The sequence below is a fragment of the Mus musculus genome, chromosome 1 (assembly GCF_000001635.26).
Source record: "Mus musculus strain C57BL/6J chromosome 1, GRCm38.p6 C57BL/6J".
Lineage (NCBI taxonomy): Eukaryota > Metazoa > Chordata > Mammalia > Rodentia > Muridae > Mus > Mus musculus.
The window spans coordinates 83,327,629-83,347,053 of record NC_000067.6 but is presented as its reverse complement, the minus strand read 5'-3'; the positions used below and the strand labels follow the sequence as shown (position 1 = coordinate 83,347,053).

The following is a 19,425-nucleotide window of genomic DNA, read 5'->3' as shown; positions in this document are numbered from 1 at the left end:
GAGGAGGGTATAGGGGGCTTTGGGGATAGCATTTGAAATGCAAATGAAGAAAATATCTAATAAAAAAAGGAAAAAAAAAGAAATCTGAAAAGAAGCAGGCTCCAGGAAAGGGTCAAAACTGAATCAGGAGAGAGGGCTGTGTCATTCTTCCAGGTGATGACTAAATCCCATGAGGCCCTGCAAAGAGAATGATTGCTGGAAGTGGAAGGGACAGTATTCCTCTAAGTACTTATGAGCACAATAGGGAAAATCAGTCTGGGGAAGGGGGCAATCCTCCCCAACTTTCCAAATATCTCTAGACAACTCAAATCTATCCACCTTGCGACACACCCATCAAGTGCAAGGGCTTTTGCTGCCTCTTGACCCTAGATAAAACTAGCCACTTCATTCTTGGACTATTTGGCTGGGTTTGACATTCCTCAAAGCACTTCCCTGCCTTCACATTCTTGGGACTACTTTCCAAAGATGCAGTTGGCTTTGTATGCATATTTTACTATATTTTGCCACAGGGCCTCACCTTGACCAGGCTGCCATTGCACTTCTAATCCTCCTACCTCTATCTCTCTCCTGCTGAGAATACAGTGGATGATGCTAGGTCAGGCTTCTTTATATTTTTCTCAGTGTCTCACTGAGTTCATTTGTGAGCTCAGTGAACATTTGCTAACTGACTGTTGGCTGTGGAAAGTAGAGAAGGAAAATTAAAACAAGGATGGCATATCACAAACAAAGGGGGAGAGAGAACTTGTCAGATGCTAGCAAGATCAAGAAACTGCTAAGATGGAACACAGATCCTATAAATTCCACTGCCTGCCTCTGCTAAGAGAAATCAGGTATCAATCAGCTGCCTATTTAGTTGGGTGATCTTGGTTTTGTAAACATCTTCCTATTTGGTCCCTGGAACAGCTTTCTCAAGTGGCATTGTTATCATCAAATGATGCAAGAACTGACTCTCAGAAGTCCATCAAATTGTCCAATTATACTTGATAGGTGCTTGAGATGAGGAGAGTGTGTTTTCAGTCCTTCCTCCAGATCTTAGAAGCTAAAGGCGAGCATCTTCTCCGATTTAAGTTACCAACCAAAGAAGCAGGCATTGCTCAGCCATGGTAGGACTGAGTCTAATTTGTGAGAGTCACTTCTTCCCTCTCTGTCTCATACCAAAGCTGAGGGCCTGCACCCTGCTACTGCCTGGTGAAATGAAAGCAGTTAGCTACACCGTGGAGCGGGAAGGTTTCTTTCTTTCTTATTCACAACACTCTTGGAACGTTCAGACAAGCTGCATCGTTATCGTTTTAGACTTGGGAATGCGCGGCACGCAGCGCGTTCATTATTAGCCCTCCATCTGAAATAGGCAAGCCTGGAACTAAAAATAGCAGATAACTAAACGAGCGGTGGAGAACCTGGTGAGTGGCTCTCTTTTCCCACTCAAAAAATGACTCGCTCAGCAGGAAGCTATATTCCTAACGCTTCAAAACATTAAATGTTCAAGCACATACTTTTTCCCAAGCACTTCTTATAGTTCTTTGTTCAAACCGTTAGACAAAAAAAAAAAAAGTTACAATTGTGCAACACAATAGGCCAAGTAATTTACTGAAGCTAGCATGTTTATTTTCTTTACTTGTTCTCTGATCAGTCTTTAAAAAAAATTCCCATATCATGTGTATAAGTGTGTGCCTGACTTTGTGTGTATGTGTTTATGTGCATCATGTATGTGTATGTTCCTATAAAGGTCATAAGAGGATTCCCTGGAAATGTAATCACAGACAGTCGTGAGCCACTTAATACGGATGCTGGAAGTAAATCCAAATCCTGTGCAAGAGCAGCGAGTGTGCTTAGCTTCAAAGCCTCCTCTCCACTTCCCTCCCTCCTCCCCTCTCCTTCCCCATTTTTTCCTCATTGTTTTTTTCAGTTTGTTTGGTGGAGACAGGGTTTCTCTGTGTAGCCCCAATGTCCTGCACTCTGCAGACCAGGGTGGTCTTAAATTCAGAGATCCCCCTGCCTCTGCCTCTGCCTCTGCCTCTGCCCCTGCCCCTGCCCCCTGCCCCCTGCCCCCTGCCCCCTGCCCCCTGCCCCCTGCCCCCTGCCCCCTGCCCCCTGCCCCCTGCCCCCTGCCCCTAATGGTCACTGCTACCGGGCTTCTCCCCACCCTCTTCAGCTTCTTATCGTTAGGAAGTGTGAAGTATGAAAGGGAAGATTACATTATGCTTCGTACAAGGGTAGTGTTTACCTCAGATAGCCTGATACTATGATTTTACTAAGAGAAATTGGGCCAGAAGCTAGGAGGGATTAAGAGTTAGCTGACAGAGAATCAGGACTGGCACACAACTTTCAACTAGGGTCCTTAACTTAGACCAGTTGACCCAAATGTAAGATGCATGAGACAACACTATCTCACAAAGATTCTGGCTTGCGTTGAGGCCCTGATATCTGAGAGGCTGGTTCTGATGCTACTTTTGTGTCAAACAATCCATGGGCCCCCGTGGTCAAGGGCAGAGAAAAGAATAACTTTCAAGATGGCTACCTACAGTTGGTCAGGTACTTTCAAATCTAGGAATTGTCTCATTGCATGTACATATGTTTGTTTCACATTGCAACCCACAAATCTAGAGATTTAATTCAAATAAGTGAGAGCGTTAGCTCAGAATTCCCAATGAAGTGTCATTTTTGTTAATTATTAATGTTAATGTAAGTAATTCTAATCGGGATAGGCAAATAGCTCAGTGATTAAAAAAAACAAACAAACAGAAACAAACCTTGGCACACGAGTATGAGGACTGAAGTTCAGACCCTCCCTCGGCACCTCTGCAAATGGCAGGGGCGTGGCAAACAGCAGTAATTCTAGCTTCAGAAGACAGAGGCAGGGCATCCCCCAGAGAAGCTGGCTACTGAGAGTAGCAATGTTGCTGATCTCTGAGTATCTTAGTCAGGGTTTCTATTCCTGCACAAAACTTCATGACCAAGAAGCGAGTTGGGGAGGAAAGGGTTTATTCAGCTTACACATCCACATTGCTGTTCATCACCAAAGAAAATCAGGACAGGAACTCACACACAGTAGGAACTTGGAGGCAGGAGTGGATGCAGAAGCCATGAAGGAATGCTGCTTACTGGCTTGTTTCCCCTGGCTTGCTCAGCTTGCTTTCTTATAGAACCCAGTACTACCAGCCCAGGGATGGCACTGTCCACAATGGGCCCTCCCACCATCACTAATTGAGAAAATGCCTTAAAGCTGGATCTCATGGAGGTATTTCTTCAAGGGAGGCTCCTTTCTCTGCAATAACTCCAGCTTGTGTCAAGTTGACACACAAAACTAACCAGTATACCAGGTTTGATTGAGAAAACCTGCCTGCCCCAATGAAGAGTGAGTAAAACAGCAACCAAGAATGACCAGTAACATCAATCTTTAGCCTCCATGTGCATATGCACCCATGTACATCATTTTACACACAGGCATACCAACAGACATGAAAAACATGCACATGTAAATACACAGACACAAAATTAGAAGGAAGGAAGGGAGGGAGGGAGGGAGGGAGGGAGGGAGGGAGGGAGGGAGGGAGGAAGGAAGGAAGGAAGGAAGGAAGGAAGGAAGGAAGGAAGGAAGGAAGGAAGGAAGGAAGGAAGGGAGAATGGATAATTGCTAAGCACAAGGAACAGGCAGGATAGCTTCACATCAGACATTCCCTTCTTAGCTACAGGAATTTCTAAGTGGTAAGTAACAAATGGTAGGCTGACCTGTGGAACTTCCCATCCATCACTGGGAAAGCGTGGCCACTTTGCATATCCTTAAAGGGCCAAGTAAACTGTAAATCAACTCCTCACCACTCCTCAGGCTGACATAGGAGAAAGATCAGTCAACCGCTGATGTGACTGTTGAAACAATTTGTTGTGACCACAATATTACAGACTTTCTGTCAGTCAGAATGTGAACAAGCAAGGTCTGTAGCCAAATTTTTGAAGAGTAATCTCTGAGATGATGAAGAGCTGATTCCGGTTAGACTATTTATTAAGCTGGACTGTAAAGCAGGATTAGCCAGCATGCTCAGCTGATGTCTGTGGTTTAAGCTCTGATGTTCCTAGGATGCAGAATTAATGAGTTTTTTGTTTCATTGATAGAGTTCCAAATCCTGGAGATCAAAGAAAGGCCAGGGACAAGCACGCGATACCAGTGGTCTAGTGATAGCTTAAATAGGCTTCAAACTATGATGCCTGTGAGAAATTACAATCTCATATTATCACTAAGTGGATTAATTCAAGCATGTCTTCCATACCACAGGAGTTTCTCTTTCTTAAAGGAAACTGTTACTCAGGAATCTTAACAAGGAAAATCTGCCCTTAAATGAAAGAACATAAAATGCATTTTTAATTTTAAAAAATTAGACAACAAAAGAAGTTTCAGAAACACTTGATATAAAACCATTTGAGAAGCATAGAAGGCAGCAATGTTCAGGGAACTGAAAAACAGACCCTTGGTGACCTCACAACTAAATCCAAGGTCAAGCTCTGAACCACGTGGAGCAGAAACCCAAAACCCACAAACCGTCTGAGCCTCGAGGTCTGTATCACCCAAACAGTCATGTCTGTGAAGACCTTTGTCTAAGAAATAGTAGCATTGTAACAGTTTTAAGTGAATTTTAATAGCCCAATTCTCAGAATTTTCTAACGCTGCAGACAATAGTGGTTGTAACTATCAATGCTACAAAAGGCACAGTGAAAATTATACCTCAGACCAGAATACTTCAGAAAGAAAATTTGTGTTTGGAGCTGAGATGGAAGGAAGGACCATCCAGAGACTGCCCTACTCAGGGATCCATCCCATAAACAGCCACCAAACCCAGACACTATTGGATATGCCAGCAAGATTTTGCTGAAAGGACCCTGATATAGCTCTCTCTTGTGAGGCTTTGCCAGTGCCTGACAAATACAGAAGTGGATGCTCACAGTCAGCTATTGGATGGATCACAGGGCCCTCAATGAAGGAGCTAGAGAAAGTACCCAAGGAGCTGAAGGGGTCTTCAACCCTATAGGTGGAACAACATTATGAACTAACCAGTACCCCCTGGAGCTCATGTCTCTAACTGCATATGTAGCAGAAGATGGCCTAGTCAGCCATCATTGGGAGGAGAGGCCCTTGGTCTTGCAAAGATCATATACCCCAGTACAGGGGAATACCAGGGCCAGGAAGCAGGAGTGGGTGGGTTGGGGAGCAGGGTGGGGGAGGGGTATAGGGGACTCTCTGGATAGCATTTAAAATGTAAATGAAGAAAATATCTAATAATAAAAAAAGGGAAAATCTGAAGTTTGCCTTCACATATCTGAAGTCACTTCATTTTACTGATTTTTTTTTGGGGGGGGAGGAACTTCCAATTGTTTATATTTCCTTTCAAGTCATAACCAAACTATGTTCTGAGAAAATAACCTACTTATTGGATGCTGCACACATAGCTCCTCCTTGTTTCCACCACAGTTCCTCAGTAGAACCCCGTCTATGCATCCACCATCTCAGTGTACTCAGCCACTTCTCACCATGGCTCCTCAGTGGACCCCTCCCTCTGCCCACCCCAGCTCCTCAGTGAACTCCCTTTATGTTTCCATCACTTTATCTTGTGATCCCTTCTCATGGGTGCAGAAGCTGAGAATCATAGCTTACATCATTTGGCGCAACTTGTCCTGAGCTCACCTTCCAAACAAGATTTGTAAACTCTATTCTATATGGAGATAAATGTGAATGACAGCTTTGTGCAAGGGGGTGGATTTAGGAAGATGCACACAAGTGAAATCACACATCTGAGGTGAAAATGCTATTAAAAAAAACAAAGAGTTTCAGAATTATATGTGTTAACGCTACTCTCAAACAAAACTAATACATTTCTGTTTTTATAGAGTAAAAAAGACAGTATTTCCTTGTAATTGACTTAGAATTCTATTTTAGATGCTATTAGCTGAATTGGTTATATCTATTACATTGCTTAAGGGAAGGCAGCTGTAATCACAAATTAACAGACATTCACCTTAAAAGAGAACCATGATTAACATTGTGAATCTTAAATGAGAAGCAAATGTGTACATTATTTAGATAAGCCGAATTCAAGATTCAGATTGAGTCATCTGGTTACTTAAGAAATTGTGTCTTAAAATATTTGGCTCAGAAAAAAAAAATGCTTCGTGTCTCTGCTTTGAAACCCAAGACAAAAATCTGCATTTACAAACCATATCTGGCTTTGTTGATATGGGTGTTCAACTACTGCAAAATGGGGAAATGCTTTTACTAGTGAAACTATATTATTCCTAGTATTTTTTACCAGGCTGGTACCTTAGCTGTTCTAGAATTGTACCCAATTTCATACCTATGTTTGTGCAATCAAAGCGATAAAGAGTAGGCAGTGCAGCAAAAAAGAAAACATGATTTAAAAAAAAAAATAAAGAGTGTTCATATTTGTGAGAGAACATTAACTATAAATGAAACTTCTATGCCCACTGACGGCAAAATAATCACTGGGTTTGGAAATTATGCAAGAGCTAAGCACACATTGATGTTCCGGGTGTGACTTGAAGGACTGTAAGCAGCACTGATAACATCAACAATCCAGGTCATGACAGCATGCGTTGTACATTCCATTTTTTTTTAGCTTTATTTCTTTTTTTTTCTTTTTCCAATTTTTTATTAGGTATTTTCTTCATTTACATTTCAAATGCTATCCCGAAAGTCCCCTATACCCTCACCTTCCCCCGCTCCTCTACCCACCCACTCCCACTTCTTGGCCCTGGTGTTCCCCTGTACTGGGGCATATAAAGTATGCAAGACCAAGGGGCCTCTCTTCCACTTCGCCCCTTCTTAGAATTGGGAACAAAACACCCATGGAAGGAGTTACAAAGACAAAGTTTGGAGCTGAGAGGAAAGGATGGACCATCCAGAGACTGCCGCGCCTGGGGATCCATTCCATAATCAGCCACCAAACCCCAACACTATTGCATATGCCAGCAAGATTTTGCTGACAGGACCCTGATATAGCTGTCTCTTGTGAGACTATGCCAGTGCCTGGCAAACACAGAAGTGGATATTCACAGTCAGCTATTAAATGGAACATAGGACCCCCAATGGAGGAGCTAGAGAAAGTTCCCAAGGAGCTGAAGGGATCTGCAACCCTATAGGTGGAACAACAATATGAACTAACCAGTACACCGGAGCTCATGTCTCTAGCTGCATATGTAGCAGAAGATGGCCTAGTTGGCCATCATTGCTTTGTACATGCTAATGCTACTGTCATGCAGCAGGTTTCTCCCTCCTCTTTTCCTCACTGAGATGCTCAGAGGAAAGCCAGGAAGAAAACACCTACAGGTTTCCAGTGGAAAGCTGCTTGTTTAGATATAAACTCTTGCTGGACAACTCTTAAAAACTTTTTCTATGTTCCCCCAGGTTCTTCGAAGCAATAGCTTGCTGGAGTCCACAGACTACTGGCTGCAGAACCAGAGGACGCCTTGCCAGATTGGGTTTGTGGAAGATGAGTCAGAAAACTGTGCTTCTGTAAGTGTGTGGAACTCTGGGGCACGGTGGGGTTGGGAGATGCTGTCTAGTAATGTAGAAACTGGAACAATATATAATAACTTCTTAATTACAAGGTTAGGAAAATATACTTTTGAAAATATGTTCTCATGTGGACAGACAACACAATCATAGGCAGCTAGTGCTTTTACATTGATGCTTCATTTAAATAGATGAACTAATGTAATCATTTCCATGAAAAGGGAGAAAAAGCTGCATTTAAAAAAAAGATGATCCAGACATATATTCAGAAATAGAATTATAACGGAAGAAAAATCTAAAATCTTAACAGCTCTCTTGGATTCTTTCCGATACGTTTTATAACTCCTATTAGAAGGTGTTTTCTGATCTTAAAATTGGGTAAGAATTTTCTGGCCTTCTTATGACTTGAAACCCTCCTCAACCTAAGAAATAAAAAAGGCATGAATTTTAATGCACTGTGATGTACTGTACTCCATGTAAAGCCTCTAAAAGGCAAGAATTATTTTTTAGAGTTAAACTATATAATTCTTAGAGCTTAGACTATGAATACCCATTGTGTGCATTTGCAGTGACGCTTCCCCTATGGGCTATACGCTGCATAGTAATTGAAATCACCTAGCTCTTATGGGGTCATGAGGACAGAAAGTAGGTAGTATTTTCAAAAGGGGCAGAAATGTAATGTTTTTCTCCTGACTAAATTGAGAGCATCACCCCTGAGCTATTCCTGGAGGTAAGTTCTATGCTGGCATATCTGTTTCAAAAGAAAAGGGGAGAAAAGGGATGAATGGAAGGATGACTATTGGTATGTACTGAGCAAAGCAGTCCTGGCAAGCTGGAACGAGCATTTCACATAGTGGGATCTCACCACACGAGTGGCAGAAGCCACCCCAACACCCTTTCCTTACTCTTTGTCTCAAAAAGGGAAGCAGGCACAAAAGCCCAGCCCCTATCAAATAGCTATTTACAGATATATCCCGGCTAGGAAAGGGAAAACTAGTTTTCTTCAATGGAAGAAATCAACTGCACACCTAGGTAGGCCCTATGCCCAGAAGTAGTTGGCCTCTAAAAAAATGGACTTCATTTTTGGTTGAGGGGGGGTCACTTTTTGGTTACTTTCGCCTTATTCATTTTATGTTTGTTTTAATTTGCATTTTGTTTATGTGTGTAAGAATGAGAGACAGAAACAGAGATAGCAGGCATGGGGAGAAGAACAGGAAGTTGGGAGGTGAAGAGTTAGGATGTGGGAGGAATTGGGGAGAAGAAAATGATAAAAATATATTTTATGAAAATAATTGATTTAAAATGGTTTTAAAAGAGTTACTCTCTTTTGGGTCAATAACTTCAGCTTTCATCGTTTAGTATCTGTGTAGGGTGTCTGGGTGTGGTATGTGTGTGTCTGTATGTCTTTGTGTTGTGTGTGTATGGTGTCTGCGTGTTTGTTATATTGTGTGGTATGTGAGTGTGGTGTGTACTGTGGTGTGTATATGTATCTGTGTGTGTCTGTGAGGTGTGTGTGTGTGTGTGTGTGTGTGTGTGTGTGTGTATGTGCGTGTGCTATGTATGTGCATGGGATATATGGTGTGTATCTCTATATATCTGTCTCTGTGTGTGGTACATATGTGTACCTGTATATGTATGGAAAGGCTCTGTGTGTGTGTGTGTGTGCGTGTGTGTTGATCTATGCATGTGCAGGTAGAAGCCAGAGACCAACATCAGATTACCCACAACTTCTGCTCTTCCTTTTCTTCATTTATCTTTTGAGAAAGGGCCTCACTGAGCACAGAGCTCACTGGTTGGCTAGACTGGCTGGCCAGTGAGCTCCTGAGAGTCCACCTGTCTCATCTTGCTCTAACCTGTGCCTTATCTCCAGTGGTGGGGTACAGACACGCACAACCACCCCCCACTTTTATGTTAGTGTAGGAACCAAAGTTCAGGTCTTCGTGATTGCAGAGCAGGCACATTACTGACTGAGCCATCTCCATAGCCCCACACATTCAGTATTTTTATCTCTTGTCCAGAATTTTAGTTGCCGGTCTAATTTTTCTTTTCTTTCTTTCTTTCTTTCTTTCTTTCTTTCTTTCTTTCTTTCTTTCTTTCTTTCTTTCTTTCTTTCTTCTTTCTTTCTTTCCTTCCTTCCTTCCTTCCTTCCTTCCTTCCTCTCTCTCTCTCTCTCTCTCTCTCTCTCTCTCTCTCTCTCTCTCTTTTAAATAAGGATTAAGTGACAAGTAATTCTATCATATTGATTGATTGATTGATTGATTGATTGATTTACAAATTCAATCTTGGAGGTAGAAAATCCAGGCATTTCTGATGTGGACATCCAGTCATACCACTTCAGATACCAAAGGATAACATGTCAATCAATAACAGTGCTTTTGCCAGATCATCGCCCCAGTAATTCCAGTCACTATTGGAGTGTGTGTGAACGTTGGACCACAAGAATTAATCACTGAAGAGCAGAGGTATTCTGTACACTCTCTATTTGGGATGGAATCACAGGTCTACAGTTTGAAACACTAACTTTTATAGCCAGAGCATCTTCCTATGTACAGACTAACACTTCTATCCACCATCAGTGTAGACGGAGAACACAGAACTTCCTTTCTTCTTTGTTCCTTTCTGGTGTTGGAAATTGGAAACACCAGTTGAGGTTTAACTGACAGCTCCTACTGTTGTCACTCTTCTTGATATTTCTAAATGGGGGCAGGGGGAACCAAACAAGTACAAGACACATTAGAATATGTGTTCCTGAGACTCCTCAAGCACTTGCAATGAATGAAGCTAATATAAACATTAAGAATTATTCATGGGTATGAACCAAAAATAAATTTTAAAATCCCTATAAACAACTAGCCTCTTTGCCTAATGTATCATGTAGTCACTTTCCAAATTGATTCTTTTAGCATCTGAGGTTCTAGGCTAGGGAGAAGATTGTGAGAGATGGGTATGGTGATTTGAATAATAATGGCCCTCATAGACCCATAAGAAGTGGCGCTATTAGGGGGTGTGGCTTTATTGGAGGAGGGGTGGCTTTGTTGAAGGAGGTGTGTCACTGGGAGTAGACTTTGACACCTCAGAAGCTCAAAGCCAGACCTAATGGCTCATAGTCTTCTCTTCCTGCTGCCTTCCAATCATGATGTAGAACTCTCAGCTCCTTCTCCAGCACCATCTTTGTCTCTATACCACCATGCCTCCTGCCATGACGACAATGGACTGAACCTCTGAAACTGTAAGCCAGTGCCAATTAATTGTTGTCCTTTATAAGAGTTGCCATGATTGTGGTAACTCTTCACAGCAATGGATACCCTAAGACACTAGGGTTCCATATTTCTGAGAGAACCTCATAGCTACAGATCAACTAGGGTAAACTAGGCATTTAGGGCCAGGAGAATCCTGACAAAACAACCACCATGTCAGTCAAGGGGAACTATTACATTGTTTTTTAAAGCTATTTTTTCAGTATGGCAGGATGGAACGCACCTATACTACCAGCTACTAGAGGACTGTTTAGGATTACCAGGACTGTAAAACAAAAACCTTATCAAACAAACAAAGGGTAAAAATGAATTTTCCCAAGAACTCCATGAAAGTGTAATGTAAATGCAAGCAAACCTGGTGATCGACCTGACACAGGACTCTTTCATCACAGGGTTCTCAGAAAACTAAAACATGAAGATTATCAGGGTCTAGACAATCTAAGTTAAATAGTAAATTCCCAACCAGCCTGTTGGTAATATTATGTTTCAGATGCTTCCCTTTAAAACAGTGTAATTTAAAGGAAAACAAAAATAGTATGATTAAAAAATAATCCCTTCATTAAAGTTTAATTTAAAAAAATCAGCATTATGAAACTATCCCAGCCTTAAAGTATTTACAGACAATAACAACAGACCCCCAAGGAACCTGTAGGGATGCTGTTTATTGCTCGGCAGCCTTTTTGTTATTCTGGAAGACCTAACACTAAGTGAACTGCTGTTTTGGCTATTTCATCCTCATTTCAATTAGTAGCTAATTTTATATGATTGGTTTTGTGGTTTTGATTTTTTTTCTTTTTGAGGATCAGCCTCAGGCTTGGAAACTATTGGGGTATCGCTGCCATGTATTAATACAGATTTTGTTTCCAAACAGCAAACCATGAGGTTTAGTTGTTTCTTCAGGGGGCAGGCTCATCTGTCCCACCACAAACATGAAGACTGTTCCTGTTCCTCTCTTGTAGCCGTGACAAACACCATGATTGAAAGCAATTAAGCAGAGGAAGCACTCATTTCAGCTTACACATCAAGGACACACAGTCCAACCTTGAGGGAAGTCAGAGCAGGAACTCAAGGGAAGAAATTGGAAACAGAAGCCATGGAGGAATGCTGTCCACTAAATAATACAGCTCAGGACCAGCTGCCTAAGAATGGTACCACCTACCCTAGGCTGGGCCCTCCTGCATCAATCAAGAATCAAAGCAATCCCCCTATAGGCAGATATGCCCAAAGACCAGCCTGGTTTAGGCAAAGCCTTAAGTTAGGCTCCTCTCAGATGACTCTAGTTTATATCAAGTATTTAATTTTATATCTAGATGATTTAGGCTAACCAGAATAGATTCTAAGATCAGTGTAAAGCAGTCAGAAACACGATAGCTACTCTACTTCCAAGCAGGAGAAATGATGATACCAAATGGCCATGACCCAAATGGCCACTTCTGCTGAAACTCTAAGCCAAAAAAAAAAAAAAAAAAAAAAAAAAACCAACCAAACAAACAAACAAACAAAAAACATGTTTCTGACCCTTTAAGCTATTTTATCAGGTATTTAGACACAGTGAGGAAAAGCTGCCTTATACAGCCTAGTGCAGTCCCTTTGCACAATAGCATTCCTTTATCACTGAAGAATTTTAAAGAAAACCTAACCACAACCTACAGAAAAGCAAAAACCATCAAAGGCCAGTGAAGGGTGGCATAGCAGAACAGAATCTCTCTGTTGCAGTAGATATGCTTACATTTGGAAGAATCTTACCTGGGCTGGAGGGTTGCTTCAGCAGGCAGTTTCTTGGAAGGGAGAGGTGTTAGAGATGGGTTTGTTGTTTAACCACATTCTTCTTCCTTTTTTCTGTCTGAAATATTTCCAGGGGTTATAATACTCAAGCCCATCAACATGTCTAAAATAAAAGGACTCTCTTGGAAGGCTTGCTCCTCAACCCAGCTCCCAGAGGAGACGAGTTGAGATGAGATGAGATGAGATGAGATGAGATGAGATGAGATGAGATGAGATGAGATGAGATGACTCTTGTTGACCGGTCCTTGCCCTATGCATTTGCCCCCTCAGAAAATTGAAAATTTCCAGGGGAAGCATTTTAACTCTTAAGAAAGCAAAATTTCCACTGAACATGACTAAGCTTCAAGAAGCCAATGAGTTAGGAAAACTGCTTTGTTGTGTCACAATTATAAAGGCTTACATATCTCTATAAACCAGGTTTTGAAAGACTATAGAAGCACTTTGGAATGAGGGCACCCTGTGTAGTTGTATATTAAAAGTAGGTCGTAAACAACATTGGACGAACAAGCCAAAATATGCAGTGTACAATAGAAATTACATAGCTAGTAATGGTGTGTTTTAATCTAGATTCTCACTAGATGGATAGATTCTTCAACCATGTAGAAGGCAGGTTGATAACTAGCTGAGATGAGAGAAATGTTCACTCATTCTATTATCCTAATGATCCTAACACTGACATGTTTCCTAAAATGTGTTGTATGACTTAAATAACTGATACAAAAGCAAGGAATTAAACAACAAGTTAATATAAAGTAAACACAAGAGTAAAAAAGGAAACAAAACCTAAAACTATAAAATTGTGTGTATGTATTAAATAATATTATTAAAGAACTGCTTTTCTTTTTGGCTTGAGCTCCTGTGCTACTGAGAGTATGTATCATTCACAAGTGAGGAGAGGGAGCAAAGGAGGGAGGCGTGAGGGAGGCAGGAAGGGAGATTAGACATTGGAAAGTGGGGGATGGTTGAATACTATTTATTCATTCAAGGTACGAATCTGGATATAGAATCCGGAACCCATGGCAAGATCAGGACTAGAGATTTAAATCTCTATTAAATATCAAAGGATATTGGAGAGCGGAGATCCATGTAGTGGGGGTTGACGGGAATAGAGAGAGAAAGGAGTCTGAGACACTCAGAATACATGCATGGCTGATGGTCTGCATGCCATAGGGCCTCGACATAGCAAGGGATTATTACTGTAGTCTTCCATCATGGATTTTAAATGCATAAAAATATCCTACAAATCTCAACATTTTGCCATAAAAATGTAGTTGGATGAGTAGATCTGGGTGTGCTTATACAGCCTGAGTGTTTACACCACTTATCAACTATTTTTAATTCATTTTGACAGAACACATTATTAAAATAGCTCAGAATAGCAGCATGTCTCAAATGTTCAACACCCCCTTCCATTACTGCAGTTTTTCTCAGAGGGAAAAGCCTATCAATCAAGTAGAGCCAGCAACAATAAATAATTATTCTTATTAAAATACCTCTAACACCTGAAGGGCATGACTACATAATTGTCTATTTCTTTTTACAGTTGTTTGTTTATATTAGCCTGTCTTCCCTATTCAATTCTTCTTGATATCCTGGGGGAAAGGTGAGAATGAATAGTTGTTCTTTTTTTTTAAGATCTTATATACTCGAGCCTGAAAACGACAAATATTAGTAGGTGATCTGGCTAATGAGCACACTCAAAGGTACCTGTTTTGTGTTCCCAGAAATATTAATTACTTCTTCTGTGACAATGACACAGGTTTGCTCTAGAGGTTAAAGAGGAAATGAGAACATTCTGAATACGGAAGCAGAATATCGGTTCCTCAGTATCAGTTGCTATACTTTCTAATAGAACAGGGACAGCCTTCTGCACACTTGTCCATGGTGTGTATAAAGCCAGAGGTTTTCATTGGACCATCTAGAAGTATTTTATACACTTTTTCAGAAGCATTTGGAGTAGCCGGACTAGATGAGAGTTCACTCTTAACAGAGGTGAGTGACATGTCACCCATACCCTCCCTTCAGCCTTTGAAAAGTGTTTGTTCTGTGACTTCAAAACCACCCTTCTCTCACTCAGACTCCTCTGCTGCCTTTATAATCACTACTTTGTAAACTTCAAGCAGGACTTTTGCCCCTCCCCTGACCCACAACCCAGCACTCCGCTTACTGTTTCTTCAGGATCTGTCTGGATGCTTGGTCCGCTCTCATTTGATGTTTTCTTTGAACCTATTTTATCCACACCTTCTGGCTTCAGCCCTGTCTTGTGCTGATGACCACCATCTGGTAGACCGCAGGATTAGTTCCAAGTACCCATTACCTATACCCTCATGAACACCCCAAATTTAATACAACTAGAGAGAAATATCCAATCAAACATGCACTGTGGCTTACACGTGCCTCTTTTCCAGGTTACTTTCCAAAGTTTTTCCATTTTGGATAGTTTTGTAATCTATTCATTATTGCAAGTCAGAATCCAGAGTGAGATTAATCTTCTCTTTCTCTGTTTCTCTTCAACCTAAATTAGTTATGAAAGCCATTTCAACTTTTAAATTCTGTTTATGACCTTTCAACATAATTGTAATATGCAAAAATTAAAAGCAAACAGAGGGGGAAAGCATCTAGATAGCAGGCCTAGATCTCTTTTCCTCTTGAGATGTGCCACAGCAGCTAATTCCTGGATTGATTTTTTCCTTTATTATAAATACTGATATCCCCAGTTCCCCTCTGCCAGCTCCACAGCACTTAATTCCTCTGGAGGCTGATGAATTTGTTTTGCACCTAACTCAGGACCAAGGTTCTAGATTTTCACTGAATTGATTTTTAACTCCAAAGGAATTGATTCACCATCTTTATCCTAATTTCTGCCATGCAGAAAAGAAGGGCCATAACAAAACACTTTGACTGTGGCACACTGGAAAACATACAATGTTCATTTCCCAGAGGCTGGAGATATGTGAGTTCCAACACAAGAATCAATGATAAGAAGGCAGGCATGAGACTGAAGAGATAGCTAAGCAATTAAGAATCCTGGCTGCTAATGCTGAGGACCCCAATTCAGTTCCTAGCGCCCACAGGGTGGCTCACAACCATCTATAACTCCAATACTCCAAGAGGTATTTGTTGCCCTCTTCTGGCCCCTATGGGCACCAGGCATGCATAGGGTACATATACATGCATGCAAACAAACACTCATAGACAAAAAATAAAAATAAAGGAAAGGCAAGCATGGCACTGGAGTGTCTATCTGAGTGTAAACACACCTGTCTATCTGCATGTAAACATACATGCTGTGGCTTGCATGAGCAAGTTGGAGGATAACTCGCATGATCTGGTTCTCTTCTTCCACTAGATGCATTCCAGGGGGTGAGCATGGATCATCAGGCTTGGCAGTATGTATCTTTTCAGGCCGAGCCTTCTACCCAGCCTGATAGCAGACACTTGTAATCCTGGCAATGGGGATGCAGAGAGGTGGTTTGCTGAGGCCACTGGGTAACCAGCCTAGCCCAGCCAACTCTGAAGTTGTGCTCTGGCCTGTGGATTATTCATGCACACGAATAATCATATGTAGATGCACTAATAAGTACCCATGCATGCAAGAACACAGCCATGTACAGACACACATACACACACAGAGTGAGGGGGAAGGAAGAAGAGAGGAAGACAGGGAGAGAGGGAGGGAGGGGCGAAGGGAGGGAGGAAGGAAGGGAGGGAGGGAGAGAGGGAGAGAGGGAGAGAGAGAGAGAGGAGAGGAGAATCAGAAGTTTCTAGATATTTAGCTTTTGGGTTATTATGTATAAATTTAAAAATGTCAACATTTGTATAGAAACTGTTCCCAGATAGAGCTGTGACTATGGCTTAGTTGATAGAATGATTACCTAAAGTCTTGGGCTTGATCAGTAGCACCACTTCAAGTGCATTGGTACCAATGTAATAGAAAAATACATGGACCAGACAAAGACTGTAAAACTGTAGTTAAGAGCTAAGGGTAAAGAGAGACGCCATACCCCTGATGCCTCAACAACATGGCTGCCAAAACAAGACCCAAACAATAGCAACATCAACACCATGTTACATGGAAAAGAAAAATTCCATGGACTCCACCCTCAGACGAAGAACCACAGGCAACTTGGAGAAAAGTTTTTCCCAGGGTTAAACACCCTAATTTGTCATTCAATTCTGATTGGTAAAAGAGGCATAAATTTGAGAGAGAATAGGGAACATGGCAAGGACTGGGTTGGAGAAAGAAAATAATGTATTTACTTTTGTTTATATATTGTGCTCTCTGGCTTTGTGTTTTTAAGGTATTTCTCAGTGTGTGGATGTACGTCTCTACATCTACATGTGTTTCTTGTGCTTTTTCTTTGGCTTTTGTTTTAACTGTTTCTTTGATTTGTCTTATTCTAGTGTGGTTTTATGTTATTTTATTCTATCTTGTTTTATTTTTCTAGATCCCCATTTACTTTCTAATGAGATAATGCAAGAAAGCATGTGATGTGGGGTGGGGCAGGAGGTGGGAAGGATTTGTGAGGAACTAGGGGAAACAAAACCATAATCAGAACATACTATATGAAAAAAACTATTTGCAATGAAGCAATCTCTTCTAGGCTAAATAACACTAAAGAAATGGGAAAAAAACAAGTCATAATTATGTTTAATCTGATTAATTTTAAAGAATTTGAGGAAAAAAACCATGGGGTGGACTTTAACTTGAGGCACACTTTGCAAAGTATGTAGGATTTAGAGAAAGAGACTTGTAGTGCAAAGACAACACCAAGCAATAGGAATATTTTGAATGAAGTCTGAAGCAGGAAAACCAGGAGTGCAGCCATTATGGAGGGTGGGTGGTGTGGATAGGAACGACTGCCTGGAGACACTGCTGGAAGGGAAGTCTGAGGTCATCTGGTAATGGCACCCTACTCCACATGACAATGGGCACACACGATTCCTTTTGCTGGTGGATGTTCTTCACCATGTTCTCCATCATACACTCCTATCCAGCCACATAGAGCCAGCTGTTCTGGCTGGATAAAATGAGGGTCTTTGTAGCAGTGTCAAACACAACTTGGTTATCCAATGGAGGCACCATTTGTTGACTATCTGGTATACAAAGGTCCTGCCCCAAACAGTGTGCTTCCCCCATGTATTTGTCAGCATACAGGAAACTGAGAGAATGAGCAGGATTTCAAACTCTGGCTGCTGCAATCCAGCAGCCCCATCTGGGCTAATTCTCATACCTTTGACACTTTTCTTTATGAATCCTCAGATAAACATGATGATATTCTTAATCTTACATCAATATCTACCACACAGAATTTTTCAGAATGTCCCTAGTGTGGATTGACAGCTGGAGGTCAAAGCTGAACCATTGAGAGTGTCTCTGTGCAACATCTAAACTCTGTGCTCCACCTTCGAACCTTCTCTGAGCCAGCTTAAGCCAGGAGGAGTCATTGTATCTCAGCTAACAGTCCTCACTATGAGGTTCATTTGCCCCTGGAAAAACCTGGAAATGCGGAATGGCTGAGTGAGGGGTGGGTGTACAGGGTAGGTATGAGTGCAGAGATGAGTCTTCCATTGGCTTTTCCATCTATCCCATGATCTTTTGCTTCAATCTGTCTATTAACTTCACCTAAGTAGTAAAATCACTTAACTGGAAAAATGGATAAAGGTTACAATTTATGGTTCTCCAAGTAACTTGTAAACATGGGCTGGTAGGAAATGAGGGTGCTATCCATTGGTACTCAGCTGGCTTATCTTGGTGTGGAAACTCTTCCAGTGAGATGGAAGAAATGACATGTGAGTCTTACTATTCCCCTAACTCATGGCTAGGGTAATACTTCAGCCTTACAGGCACACCATACATGGAGAAAGGTCAGTTTCTGACCTTCCTGAATAATAACTGTATCATCTTTTATTTAATACTTTAGGGTATGGAGAACTCTGGTGATCTCTGACTCCCAGTGATACCCAGGAACTCTCACTGGGAGCCCTAGAATAAATGAAGCACCCTTTCCTAAACACAGATGCCCATGTGCACTACCCCCAGTGTGAATAAGAGACCACAGAATCTGGGCTACAAGGGTACAGTCAGTTTTAGGCTAGTTTTAGTGGAGTCTCTTGAATAAACGTTTACCTGTACTCTCTGTGACCTTTAGATCATTCTTTAAGGATTAAAATGGTGTTTTCACAATGTTTGCTAACTTTTCTTACATTACTAGGGATCTGGTTCTCAGAGATCCGCACACTCCCCTAATAGACCTGGAACTGTGTCCTTTCATGAGTAAAGCACATAGTGTGCCCAAGAAATAGCATCTTGTAAACAACAACTATGCAGAGAATTGCAAATTTTGCAGGAAGAAAAAGCAAAAAACAAATGAAAAACAAAAAAGAGTTAGGGGTTCTAAAATACGGAGTTCAACTTCAGAATTCTCTTGTTTAAAAGGCCACATGCAGTGTCCAAAGCATGTGCTAGAAGTAACTGTATCCTGCCAACTGCTTATTTGTAAAGGATCTCCTCTAAAAATAAGCCCACAAAATGAACCACCAAGTGTATCCTCTGGCACTGTGTGCACTGTCTTGTGATGTGGTGTTAGTTGCAGATGCTCAGAGATAAAGGCATGCTAGTGATGACAGGCACTAGGTACCTAAAGCAGGCTTGTTCTTTGTCTCACAGGAGCCATACTCTCTCTGTTTGCCATTCCTGTATTCCAACATAACCATTCCCTCAATCTGCAGAAAAAGAAAACTGAGGCTTGCACTCCTTGAATAACCAGAACTTTTATGTATTTTTGAACCAGAAAATTACGGATTGGGAAATATTCACTAAGGAAATTTCACTGCAGTTTCTAATAACATTGACATAATCAA

At 41.3% G+C, this 19,425-nt stretch overlaps 1 protein-coding gene across 5 annotated transcripts in view; it reads left to right on the top strand.

Annotated features, from left to right (window-relative positions):
- The window catches only part of Sphkap (SPHK1 interactor, AKAP domain containing), a 152,970-nt gene that overhangs the window by 61,358 nt on the left and 72,187 nt on the right, over positions 1-19,425 (top strand). For all 5 annotated transcript variants that reach the window (XM_006496577.4, XM_006496575.4, NM_172430.4 and 2 more), the window contains one exon: positions 7,412-7,519. In XM_006496577.4, coding sequence (XP_006496640.1) covers positions 7,412-7,519 — 108 coding nt within the window. The remainder of the gene's footprint in view (positions 1-7,411; positions 7,520-19,425) is intronic.